General features: G+C 37.3%; 1 protein-coding gene across 1 annotated transcript in view; it reads left to right on the top strand.

The window, feature by feature from the left end:
- Positions 1–7,809, top strand: part of MELK (maternal embryonic leucine zipper kinase) — a 94,519-nt gene extending 86,710 nt beyond the window's left edge. Inside the window, exons 14-17 of the mRNA XM_036736301.1 lie at positions 1,113–1,206; positions 2,687–2,855; positions 5,794–5,897; positions 7,435–7,809. Of these exons, the coding sequence (XP_036592196.1) occupies positions 1,113–1,206; positions 2,687–2,855; positions 5,794–5,897; positions 7,435–7,612 (545 nt within the window). The 3' untranslated portion in view covers positions 7,613–7,809. The remainder of the gene's footprint in view (positions 1–1,112; positions 1,207–2,686; positions 2,856–5,793; positions 5,898–7,434) is intronic.
- The last annotated feature ends 6,247 nt before the right edge of the window (positions 7,810–14,056 follow it).

The following is a 14,056-nucleotide window of genomic DNA, read 5'->3' as shown; positions in this document are numbered from 1 at the left end:
ATTTCTCCTATCATCTTGCTCAAGTTATGAATAAATGTTCTTAAAGATTATATAAGCATACTTAGATTTTTTTTTCTTTTATCCATTCTCTTGTTATGGTTGACCTTATTAGTTATTAAGAACTGATGAGTGCATACTGCCTTCTTTCCTTCTCCATCTGTGGCTGTTCCAACCCAGCTCGTTGATGGTTCCGCTTGGTTACTAGCATGCACCTCCTTCCTTCCCACCTGGGTTGTAGGCCAGGCCTGGCTCAGTCCAGCCTTGTGGTCCAGGTGCAGGATTGGAATGAAATAAGACATTTGTAGACCAACCAATAGCTAACAAAAGAAATTTTACTTAAGTATCTTGGAAAGGATATTCAGCAAGATAAAGCCTTGACTTGGTTTGGCATAGAGTCCTTGGCAGTGCTTGCACACAGCCTCTCATTGGCTGTGTGACCATGGCAAGTTCTTTAACCTCTGGGTACCTTAAGCAATTTTCTAGGACTTGTTTATCAGTTCATGTATGGGTTGTAATTAGTGTTGGTGGAGGGAGTTCTCACATTATGTTCTCTCATTATGCTAATGCAATCCTAGATCTTTCCTGTGTGTCTTTTCCACACCCCACTTTGTCATGACTATGAATCCTTTAAAAGTGGTTTAAGCTTAAATGTGCTTTGCTTTGTGGAACAGCTACCGTTCTAAAGTTGCTTATAAAGTTGGTCCTACTTTCCCTTTGACTTCTATAATTCTGTAAGAGATATCTTCTCCAACTTCCCAGCTTGCTTTCATGTCAATATGAGGCAGGAAGAATGAGACATTTGTGCAGATTCTAACTACTTCTCCTTACTGTTCCCATTGCTTAAAAGCCAGCAGTCGCTCTATTACCTGATGACCCCTTGTTTTACGTATTTTCTGACCTCCACCTCTGCCATCAACATGAACGGGAAGCAATGACAATATGTATTAATTATTAAATTTTGACCAATTCTATTGAGTAACTATAGTCTATATTTGGAAAAATAATATTCTATGAAATTTCTAAGGAAAAGCTATTCTAGATATTGACACAATTTTCTATTTTCAAAATGTACCTACAACTTAAATTTTATGTAGTGTTTTTTTGTCCATCAGAGAGAAATCAGCACAAGGAAGAAATACCGATAAGAGATATAAACCCAGAGAGGACAAAGGAATTACCAACAGCTGTTATTAGTCCTGAGAGACGGTAAGTGTTTAGTTACTTAAATGCTGAATTCACCAAAGATGTGACCAGATTTTCTCAGTCCATATAATCAGTGATACGTTATCAGATATTAGCAACTCTGTTTAAATTCTTCTCTAGATTACGTAGTCCTAAATGTTGCTGGACTGACATTATGGAATTAGCGCATGAAGGAGCTGGGTGTATCGTGCAGAGAACCCTGGAATAGGGGCAAGAGCCTTGGATTCTAATCCAGCCTCTGGCACTAAAATCAGCTGTTAGTCACTTCTCCGAACTACAGGGTTCCCCACCCTCTTTTCTGTAAAATTAGGGGATTAGGCTAGATTATTTCTAAAATGCACTCCAGATCTTTGATTCTCTGAAATAATGATGTAGTTCATTGTGCAGTTCCTGTGAGGTAGAGATTAGAAAACTGGATTTAAATCCTGCTTTTGATCCTTATGTCACCTCTCCGAGTCTCTGTATCTTCTTGTAAAATGAAGACTAGACAATCTGTAGAGGTTCCTTCCAGCTCTAGCTCTATATCCCTGTGAGTATATGAATCTCTTAACCTCCCTGGGCCTCAGTTTCCCTAGCTACAATATAATGGGTTTGAGTTTGAAACCTTGGGGTTCCTTTCAGCTCTAGATTCTATGATCTGCGGCCCTAGTTTGAATACCTTATCTGGATATGGAAGAGACACAAATACCTTTACCAGTTTGGACCCACTTTACTGTTCACTGTGTTTGTCTACAGATGGTTTCATTGATTCTCTCAAGAGTACAAAGGTTTAATAATAATAATGATAGCTAACATTTGTATAGCTCTTACTATGTGCCAGGCACTGTGCTAAATACTTTACAATTATTATCTAATTTGATTCTCACAACAACCTTGGGAGATAGATGCTGTTATTATCCCCATATTACAGGTGAAGAAACTGAGGCAGAGGTTAAGTGACTTGCCCAGGGTCAAACAGCAAGTAAGTGTCAGAGGCTGGATTTGAACTCAGGTCTTCCTGATTCCAGGGAAAATGGTTTATCTACTTTGCCAACAAATTTAACAAATAAAATTCAATTTTTAAGCAAACTAGAAGTCCCCCCCCAAATGCCAGCTTATGTAAATAAAGAAAATGAAATTGTTGAGAAGCATCTTAAAAGGTGAATTTTTGTAGCCAATATTGTATGATTGGGAACACCTCACAAACAATCATATTCTTCTTATTAAGTAAGTTGTTTGTATGTTGTTAGATATAGGAATAAAATTAATGTAAAAATGTAAATGTTTTGAAAACCAGCTTTTTTTGGATACTCTTCATAGTATTAAAAATATAATTTTAAAAAGGTCTTACATAAAGGTTTTGCTGAAACTTTGTTTCAAGTGAGGGGATCTGCCATTACAGAGAATTTTGCAGAAAGTTGACTTAAACGTGTTGTGTAAACAATAGTATGTTGAGTAATGTTAGGCCAATAACTAATTTTCTGGCTGAATTTTTCTTTTAAAGATGCCGTTCAGTGGAATTAGATCTTAATCAGGCCCATAGAGACAGTCCTCAAAAGAGAAAAGGAACCAAGATGTTTGGAAGTCTCGAAAGGGGGTTGGATAAAATGATTACAATGCTTACTCCAAACAAAAAGAAAGGATCTACTAGAGATGGACCAAGAAGGCTAAGGGTAAATTCACTTTCCAAAAGGAAAAAAATATATACGTCAAGTTTAATTACTGCCAAGTTTAATGTATTTCTGCCCCAAATTTCGGGGGGGGGTGTGTTTGTGTTTGTGGGGGAGGGGGAAGGTCAACCCTTCTTTGGTTCCGATAAGAATGGAGTTCATGAGATGCTCTTTTCCCCAAACCCTTCCTCTATGCTTTTATATACATCTTCTTGCTTACCCTAATTATGCAGAAATAGTAAGTTCTTCCTTTCTTATTTCTTCCCTTTCTGTTATATCTTCTTCTCCTTTCTTTCCTTACATGTTATGGAGTTAATCTGTTTTCTTCTTAGTCATCTGTTAACCCACAGTATTTCTTTGTTGTGTTTAGCATTTTATTCTGTTTAACTATATCGCCAGCCTCAGTTTCTGGGTTGAGGCATTGTGCTGGCGCCAGGTTCTGTTCCCTCCTACATGCTTGGATGTTAGGCCCTGCTTGATTGTGCCCCCTGTGGTCTGGGTGCTCTTGCCTCTGTGATTTTGAATCAGGTGACTGGGATGAGGTCCCACCTTCTCCTGGAATCCCTGACTTCTGAGTCTATCTCCTGGTGGTCCAAAATGGATTTTGGCTTAGGTCTTTTTTCTGTTTACTCCTTGCATAGTCCCCTCCCTGGAATTAGTTGTATCCCCTTCTGTGGTCCTGATAGACCCCAGCCAGATGCCATTGATTGTACTAGTCACAAGACTCCTTCCAAGGCCCTTTGCTGGTGCTTACTGGGTACCCTGCTGGCTCATCTTCTGCTGCAGCACTGGGGGCTCCCTGAGTGCTGTGTGGGCTATGCCTTCTTTTATGGTTCAGGCTGCCAGAACCCTGATTTGAGGCCATTTAGAGGACCCAGATGTACACCTCCTGCCCAGTCCTGGCTCCTTCTGCAGTACAGGGCAAGCATCCTTCTGACTTTATGGCCCGTGTCCCACCTCGATCTCCTATCCCCAATACTAACAGGCTTCTGACAATCTTAGACAGTTCTGGAATGGAGAGAGGAGCTTACTGCTGTTTTTCTTTGGTTCTCTTCATCATTGTTCCTATGGTGCATTTTTTAGAACTGTACAGTGCTTGGAATTTTGTTGGAGAACCAGGTTCCTCTAGGACTTTTAATGTCTCCACCTTAATCTAAAGTATGTGAATCTTGTGACCTTATAATTAATTAGTCCCTGAAACCTTCAGGGATTTACTTATCAATACCTCTCTTTATCCTCACCGAAGGTGCTATGAAATACCTTTTTACTTTTAAGTAGAAATTCCTTAAATTCCAGTCTTATCTAAAAGGAATTAAGGTAACTTGATTATAGATGGTGTTAATCTGGCTTGTGTATAGGAGAAACCCCTGGCCCGGGAATCAGTAGAGCTGGTTTTCTAGTTTTGTCTCTGTCACCTGGGTTACCTTAGGCAAATCACTTCCCTTCTTAGGATCCCAGTTTTCTCATCTGTAAAATAAGAGAGTTGGACTAGATGACTTCTTGGGCCATTTATGGTTCCAATATTCTTTGAAAGGAATCACAAAAATAGGAGTTGAAGTTTGTAATTTCTTGCTTGTGATTGTCAGATTTCAATTTCTCTTCATTTATGTTCATGATACTTACGTACTTTAAAAAAGTAGTTACGAAAGTGGTACAAGGATGATCTTTTGTACCCATTGTGGCTGTATATAGAGTTTGTTGCCATTTAACTATACTGACAAAAAAACCTCACTGATTTAGCTTTGAATATTTAATATAGTTAATATTCACCCCCCCCCTCCGTTTTTCCTTTTTTTTTTTTTTTGGCAGACTTAAGGTATTTTCTTTCATAAATTTGTCTTAGAAGCTATTTATTTCAAAAAGTACCATTTGCACAGCAGTGCCTTGTTTTAATCAGAATCATTTTAAAATGAAGCATGAGGGTTATTTAGTTATTTAGTCCAGCTTTTTATAGCCGCTCTGGAACCAGTACTTGGGCTTCCTGATTCTGAGGTTACTGCCCCATGAAGCTGTGCTGTGAGAGGAAGAGTCCTGGGCTGGGAGCCAGGAGACTCACCTCTGACACTTGGTAGCTGTAATTTGAGCAAGAGCCTTTGTTTCCTCTGAGAAATGGAGATAAAAACACCTGTAGTACTTACCTTTCAGAGCTGTTGTGAGAGACCATATATGGAGATATCCTTGCTAACTATAAACTACTGTGCAAATGTCAGCAATTATTATTTTTATATGTAAAAATATAAATTTAAAATCAGATGAATTCTTCATTTGGTAAAAGATTCCTTGATATGCTGAATCTTTTTATATGTCTTATTTTCAGATTATTAACTGTAATAGAAGGTGAGGAGCACAGAAGCTTAAAACTAAAGAGTTAGGAACTACTGCTTATTGAATGATGATTAGAAATGAAGATAAACACTTCTGAAATTTATGAACAAGTCTGTGGAGAAATAATTTGATTTATTATATGTAACTGGAATACCTGTTATACAACATAACTCTTTGAGTATCACCATAGATTCTTTTGCCTAATTTTTGAATCTCTGACACCATCAATTGTCCAGAAGAGGTATATACCATTATGAATTATCCAGACCATTTACTTTGTTTTTCTTTTGCTTATTTTTCAGTACTTGTTAGAATTACCACTATAGTATGGGAAGGAAGGAAAGAAGGTTAGATCTGGTAACTTGGCCATGAGTTAGCATTTCTGATTAAAAACAAAAACAAAATAATGTATTTGATAGGAGAGAATGTTAAAACCAAAAACTACATTTTGGGATTTCCTCAAGCTACCCGTGTCTACATATTATCTTGGAATTTCTGCGATAGTATTTGAAAGTAGAGCTTTGGATCTCTTAAGTCATATGTTATGAGTGGATGTGAATTGTTACTGGTTAGCTATGGTGATAATGAGGCCTCTGTTTTCTGTTGGTTCTTTCAGGCTCACTATAATGTGACCACAACCAGATTAGTGAATCCAGATCAACTCTTGGCAGAAATAATTTCTGTCCTTCCAAAAAAGCATGTTGATTTTGTGCAGAAGGGGTGAGTACCAAACTCATGATGTAATGCGAAGGGACTCTGTACACTTGGGTTTGAATCCCAGCCCTGACACTTCTTATCTTGCTGATCATGGCAAGCCACTAAGTTTTCTGAGTCTAGTTTCCTCATTTAGAAAATGAGGATGATAATACTTCCTTAACAAACCATAAAACATTATATAAATTTAAATTATATTAGGTGATAAAGTCAAACCATCTTATAAAAAAACTGCAGTTTTTATTGCAGTTTATATTGTTTTGCTTTTAATTTTAAATACTCTACTTCTACAACTGCTGCTCTGCGGAAACATTGCTCTACTGTTTATGGCTCAAAAGCTACCTTCTGAAGGAGCTTGGAGGGATCCCCCACCTAGAAGTCATCTGTCCTTTCTCTGAAGGACTTTTTTACTTCTCACACTGGTGTAGGGTCCGGGGGAAATAGCGAGTAGTTCAGTTGGACAGAAGGGTAGGGTTATCGAAAAGGGGTGAGATGAGTTAAAACTGGAGAAAAAGGTAGAAACTATACTTTATGTAGGCCGGAGGAATTTGGATTTTATCCCATTGAAAACCTTTGAGCAATGGAGTGACATGATGAGGGTTATGTATTGGGAAGGTTAATTTTATATAAGAATATGGGATAAATTGGACTAGCAGAGACTGAATTAGAACTCTGGAGGTTCAGTCAAATGTAGATAAAGCAGTCACACACTTTTAGTGTAAATTGTTTGCAAAATATGATTTGGTTTACATAAATTCTATTTACACCTTTTGCAACATAACTGTCGCTTAAAATAAGGTATGTTAGTCTAAAATGAGCACTGTAATAGCAAACACTAGGAATATATGCCAGGTCCAGTAGCACCATAAATATTGTTTGAAATTTTTTTTAACCTGACCACAGACTGAGTTCATCAGTCCTCCAACAAATGATGGTGAAGGGTTTTTTTTTGTCTGAAGCTAAGTGGATCTTTAGAAATGGACCATTCTTATTATATGTTGTGATAAACGTAACCCTTTTTGTGGGGAAAAGTAAAAAAAAAGTCCTACTAAGAGGTCAGCAATATCTAATATGCAAAGGACAGCTATTCACAAAGCAACAAGATAGACAGGCTTTTCATGCACTTGATCCCATGGTGAATGGAATAACACTTAACATTTAAAGTTAACTCCACTGAAATTTGTTTGGGTAAAACCAGAATGTGTTTTTAAAAACAAAACGCACCAAAAAAACACAACCCAGTATAGTGTAAAAGAAGCTATTTTATTTGGAGAAAGGCAGAATTCCAGTAAAGCTTTTTTTTTTTTTTTTTTGAACTTCCCTATTCCTCCTTAGTATCCTCATTCAGTTTCCAGGAGAAGTCCCAGTCACACTTTGTGAATCATAATAACCATGTTGGCTCGAAACTGTACGCCTTAATACACTGCTTGATGTGAAATGATTGTCTATCTATTGGCCTCATAAAGGCTCACAATAGTCTTATATGTCATCCACACTATTCATGGCTTCCCTACTAACTACCTTCTTATCTTGTTTTTCACAGCTATACACTGAAGTGTCAAACACAGTCAGATTTTGGCAAAGTAACTATGCAGTTTGAGCTAGAAGTGTGCCAACTTAGCAAACCTGAGGTGGTGGGTATCAGGAGGCAAAGGCTTAAGGGTGATGCTTGGGTTTACAAGAGATTAGTCGAAGACATCCTTTCTAGCTGCAAGGTGTAATTGATGTGTGGTTTATATAGCCTATGGGCTGAGTGTGGTTGTTAGACTACTCCACTGAGAACATGGCTTGATCAGTTTGAATTTTAGTCCAGTGGAACCAAAAATGTATCAGAAAGGACCATTGTAAGAACCAATGTCTTCTTTCTTTTTAAACAGAAGACATTTTATGTATGAATCTAAGGCAACCCCATCTGTTGTTATCCATTACTGTCTTTTTTAATCATGTACCTTTGCATATTAATAACTGTTGACTTTCTTATATTCGCTTCCTTTTGTGAATATGAGCTTGTAACTCTGCCTTTGATGTGCAGTTTCTTTCTGGAATAAAATAACTTAATGAATAAAGCATATAGCTCTTTTTTTGTACTTGAGATTATCATCTGAATAAAACGTTGAATGTCTAACTCTTAAGTAACGACCATTTTTGGTATGTTTTATCAGTTATCAAGTATGCCTTGGGCAGAAAAACAGATAAGAATTAATTTGCATAATTTTTTCCTATATCTGTTCTAAGTAGGATTTATGGAGATCGTTAACTAAGTCACAGCTGTGGTTATCAGAGTTAAACAACATGCTCAATATGTTGAATAAAATAGAATTGTCATCAATAAATATGTGAAGTCTACAATTGGTAGTGTTTGAACTATGAATTTACATATTATATTACAATATGACAATCTCCCTAAATCTTACCACAGGGCCTTACACATAGTAGGTAAACTTGTAGGAATAAATAAATGTTTGACTAACCTTTATATTTATGTTTAACTTTAATATTGGCCTTGAAGGTGAGCGCTAGAATTACAGTGGTGTAGCTTTTACTGGACTGAACTGTCTGAACAATGAATGGCTACTTTTCCTAAGCAGTAGAGAACATTTCATTATACAATTTCCTTTTCAACTGGATTTTTTCATTTTCAGTTAACTGCAGGATCATTATGAGTTTAGAATTGCCATTATTAGAGGTTCTGCTACCAATCATTTTGGATTTAACAAAATAAGTACCATAGCTGCATGATTGTTCCACCGAATCTCCATGGTGAGGTGGACCATTTGTGGGAGGAAATGAGCAAGAGTCACACAGGATGAGGATGCCCGGCTAGATCAAAATCTGCATCATGGAAAGGAGTAGCCATGTTGAGGAGATCACAGACACATGGAAACATTGAAGTAATTGGAAAAGCATCGTGGCATGCTCCAGAGTAGAATCAGAAGAGGTTAGGTCCAGATCCCTCCTGGGCCTCCCGCTGTGTTCTTCCGTTATCATTGTACTTCTTTACAGTCTTCAACATCAACAAAAACAAAAGCGTTTTTAAAGAAGAAAATTAATCTAGCCTGGTCCAGTCATTTTAGTCAGTAAATTCTGTTTAGCTAAAACTTAATTCTTCAAGTAAAGGGAAGAAATGTCCAGAAATATTTATTTTAGGATAGGATTGTTGCTAATCTGTTTCTTGTTTCTTGGGTTACTTCCCCCAGTGCTTTAACTTAAAAGAGGATTTAAGGTTCATATTCCTTATCTGGTTGTAAATATTGTTAGTTGCTTAGATTACTTTGTGGACTGACTTATGCAGCTTATGTTAATATACACCTGATAAGTAGCTTTGTATTGAACCCATCCTGTTGTGTCTGCAGGGTCCTTTCTTTGGGAGCCAAGAAGATAGTAGCCACCCTCAGGAATCCTAGCTCAAACTCTAATCTGGGTTTTCATGTTTGGTTTTTGCCTTAATTGGGATCATTGGATTCAGCTGGGCTGGCACTTGAGCTTTGCTCTTATCAGTGAATATGGAAGAGAGCTCAGCCTCCGTCAGGCGTTTAGAGCAACACTTGAAAGTCACTATTGTTTTCTCATCTTGGTGTAAATAGGTATGAGTTTGTCACATTTTCTGTATTCACAATATCTCCAGAATGTAGAAAATTATTACATATCAGGAACACATGACCCAAACTTTTACTCAAGGGTGCAGTGAATACTGATTATCAATAGAAGCTTGTTTCCAGTATGTTGGTAACTGGTTCATAATATAATGAGTATGTGTCCTTCCCCCTTAAAATATGTATCCAAGAATTCATTCAGTAGTCAACTATTAGGTACCAACTCTGTTGGGGTAGAGGCAAGGGAGAAAGGACTATGTAGAAGTGAGTTGTTAATAAGACATTGAAATGAGAGAAAGCAGAGGTTTTAAGTGTTAACACCATCATTTCCAGGAACTTGACGAAGAACAGTTGACGAAAGATTAGGGAGAATCTGGAAGGAGTGCCACAAGACTTTTCTCAGACAGAGTGACTTATGGATACTTGAAGACAAAAAAGGAAGGATACCGTGAGAATGAGAGACTGGAAGAAATAATCGAGGAATGGGGATAGGGAGGAGTGGGGTCCACAATATAGTATTATTGTTGTTTGTGCTTCATTCTTGAAGAGGACTAGTGACATCAGGAAGGTGATGTCTTGGTTTGCAAGTCAACTGGATTTAACTGAGGCATTGCTGCGCCAAGTCATCAGCTTCACTCTTTCCTGCAGAGTCATGGGAGTCCAGTGGTAAGATGATTGGTGATAGTCCAGACGATGCAGCACAAAGAGCTAAGAAAGCTTTGAGACTGAGGGAAAAAGGAAAAAAGGAGCACAGTATGGCTAAGCTAACGAATTTTGTGGGGAACTTGGTAGATCATAGTCCTAGTCTTCTTTTATGGTCTCATAAAAGAGAAGATGAAGCTATCCAGCAATATCCGTTTGGTGCCTTTTGTCCTGTATTCTCCAATTCTTACCCCAAACTTTATCACCTTGTTCACCACAAAAAAAAAAAAAAATGTCCAAGGAAAAAGGGTAGAGCTTACCGTAGTGACTCAAGCAGTGCAGTTGTCAGTCTCTGCTGTACTCTGTCTGAATTCCTTCAAGAAGCGCCTTGCCAGATATTGAATTAAGGGGCCTATGATTTTAGGCAGGTTTATATTAGATTTTTTAGAAGGAAATTTAAATTATATTTTACTATTTTTTAATTAAAAATCTATTTACTCTCTCTGCAATGGAAAAAAAGAAAAAAACCTTTGTAGAAAATATATACAATTGAGCAAAACTAGTTTTCCACAGAAATGCCTTAGTTTGGTAGATTTTTAAAAAAAATTAAATATTATCAGGTGCTCTGGTAGGTTGAAGAGAGAGATACTGGTGGGCTGGTATTGCTTGTATTGCAAAATGAGCTGTCAGACATTTTATATCTGGATGTAATTCAATTCAACAAGCTTTTTATTAAAAAGCTGCCATGCACTGGGCACCATGCTAAGTGCTTTTTTTTTGTTGTTGTAAATATCTCATTTGATCCTCCCAATAACTGTGAAGTAGGTGCTCATATCTCTGTTTTACTATTGAGAAAGCTGAGGAGGACTGAGACTTGCCTAGGGTCACACAACTAGTAAGTGTCTGAAACTGCTGTTGAACGTGGGTCTTCTGCCTCCAGGCCCAGCACTCCATCCCCTGTGCCACCAGCTGCCTCGGTAGAAAGGAACTTAGGTACTGGTGAAGATCATGCTTTCATTTTATAGATTAGAGGACTAAGGCAGAGAAGTGTTATATCCATGTTTACACAAGCAGTGAAGAGCAAAGCGAGAGTTTGATTCCAGATCTTCTGACTTTAAAGAGCTGTTTTTCTTTTAAACAAAGCCATGAAAAACTGTCTACTTTGTTCCTTCCCTGATCGCTTTTTCTCTTTAAATGTGACTCCCTAAATTATGCTCAAGTTAATGTGCAGTACACTTCCTTTTTTAAACACTCTAATAGGCTTATTATTTCAGCTATTTATATTTAACATTAAAGTTTAATCATGAAGTTGTTAGCCATAAAAAATTATTAAATAAGTGAGTTTTAAATTGAGTATGGAACATTTGAAAAAATTAGTGAATATTTCTGAACACACACTTGGAAAATAAATTTATGCATAGAAAACAATGGAGAATTACAATTAAGAGCTCTGGGGATCTCAGACTGATTTGTCCAGCTATTACATAGTCATTTCAATTTAAATTAAAATTTTAACTATTTTCTAGTCTACTAAAAATATGTGGTGTCACATTAAGAGTTTTAATAGAGCCTTCTCTAGGGAATGCAAAACTGCTGGTTTGCCTCACGTAAATAACTAGATACTAGTGACTGAATAAATTCTCTGCCAAAAATGAATATGATAGAAACAAAAATGACAGTGGATTATTTTTTATCCCCTAATGAAGCACAGTCCTTACATTAAACCAAAGAAATAGTTCATGATGTATCCAGTTCTTATTACTTTATTAGAGCTGACTGAAACAAAAATAATCTGCCTGATTTTTAAACCTGGACTCTGGTGTCAATTAAGCAATACATTTTGTTCCTGGACTGAAGTATTTCTACCATTAAAAGTAAATTGATATTAATATATGATAACCTTGATTCATGAAAAGCTGTATTCATTAAGATTTCAACCAATGTAGAAAATGTTTGCTAAGAAATAAAGCGTTTATAATAGGCAAAATTATGAGCCATATTAAAAGTGGAGGAGATACGCTAAATTGACGGACAATAAGGAAATAGTCAAAGTTCAAGGGACTTTGGGAACATAGGCACACGAATACACTGTTAGTGGAATTGTGTATTGATCGGCTATTCTGGAAATAGTTTTGGAATTGAGTCGTTATAAAACTTTAGACACTTTGCTATAGTGATCTCACTAACATACCCCCAAGGAGGACAGTTATTGATATGTGCACATATATGCATATTCACATACATATGTATATATGTGTTTATGTCATATATAAAAACCATGTTTACAGTAGCAAATGAGATCTTTATAAAAACCATTTAGCACAGTGTCTGGCACATAGGTACTACGTAAATGTTTAACTCTTTCCTTCCTTCCCATTCCCCCACAAACTCAGAAATGGTAGGTGTCCATTGATTGGAAAATGGCTGAACAAAATGCAGTTTTGATTGCCCTGTAAGAAATGAGAAGTATAAAGAATTAAGAGAAATATGACCATACTTGAATGAAGCGACTTGGAGTGAAGAAAGCAGAAGCAAGACAGACTACACTGACTATAATGTAAATGCTGAATAGCTGTTAACTATAATGAATCATAATGGATGGTTTCAGTCTTGGAAAATTTGATAACATTGAGACTCAATATGGAATGTAGTGTGAACTGTAAGAAATGGTTTCTTTCTGTCAGTATTTTTGTTACAGTGAAATGTTCAATTGTGTGTATGGGAAGGGGAGGGAGAGAGGAGGAAGTGAACATTTCTATAGTGCCCACTATGTACCTGACACTGTGCCAAGCACGTTTTTCCCGCAAAATATTTCATTTGGTCTTCATGGTGACCCTGCAACGTAGCAGCTATAATTATGCCCATTTTGCAGCCGAGGAAACAGGAAAAAAGAAGTTGTGTCTTGCCCAGAGTCACACACCTGGTAAATTTCTGAAGCTGGATATGAACTGAGGCCTGACCTAAGACCCAGTATTCTATCCCCTCCATCACCTGCTGCCTCTGTATGGGAGTATTTAAGGGGAAATGATGAGTAAGAACAAAAGGCAGCAATAAAAATGTTTTTAAAATAGAAAAAAATGGAGTGTGATTTGCTATATACTTTGTTCTCTGACACGTTCAAGTCAGTTAGTAGTTAACAAGCATTTATTAAGTGCTAGCTAGGTTCCAGGCACTATGCTAAGCACTAAGAATGCAAACAAAGACAATTCTTGCCCTCAAAGAACTTAGCTTCTAATAGAGAAGACAATGCATAAAAGGATGTTGAAAAGAGGGTGAAGAGAGGCAGGGACATGGAGAAGTCTAAAGGGGTGCAGCCTGTTGAGAAACGGGTATCTGGTTTGGGCACCTTCCTTAAATGGAAGTTCTGGGAGGAGCCAATCGATCAGGGACCTCAGGGGCAGAGGGCACTTTTGAGGGTATGAATTCCATGATCTTACAGGATGAACAGGTTTCTGGGGCATGATGGAGAAGTCTTGAGGATTTCAACCTGGTGAGAAATAAAAATCCCACAAAACATGGACTGGATGTATTGTGGTGAGGATGGAGGGGGTAAACAAAGGGAGGATCAGTTAACATTAATAGAATTTAAAACTTAAAGACTTTGTAGGTCAATCTGAAAACAGAGGGAGAGAAAGATGGACTGAAACTACAAATGTCCTTGCTAAGCCAAATGGTCCTAAAATCCATTTCCGTTTCCCTCTCTCGGCCTCCATGAGTGATCTCCCTTAGACCTTTAAAATAGTATTCAGCTAACAAAAACTCAGTATGCCTTCTGCTTTCAGGGGTCTTGTATTTTGTACTGGTTGTGGAGGTTGGGGTGGGGAGGCAATTAAAGATGGTTTTTTAAAATTTAGTCTGATTTACCTTGTTTTGGTTGAGCATTCTCGTTTGTCCGAAGAATCGTAGAAATTGGAAGGCACCTCAGTTGCC

This window comes from Trichosurus vulpecula, chromosome 1 (genome assembly GCF_011100635.1).
Source record: "Trichosurus vulpecula isolate mTriVul1 chromosome 1, mTriVul1.pri, whole genome shotgun sequence".
Classification (NCBI taxonomy): Eukaryota; Metazoa; Chordata; class Mammalia; order Diprotodontia; family Phalangeridae; genus Trichosurus; species Trichosurus vulpecula.
Note: the sequence above shows the minus strand (reverse complement) of the source record. Positions and strands in the feature narration are given on the sequence as shown.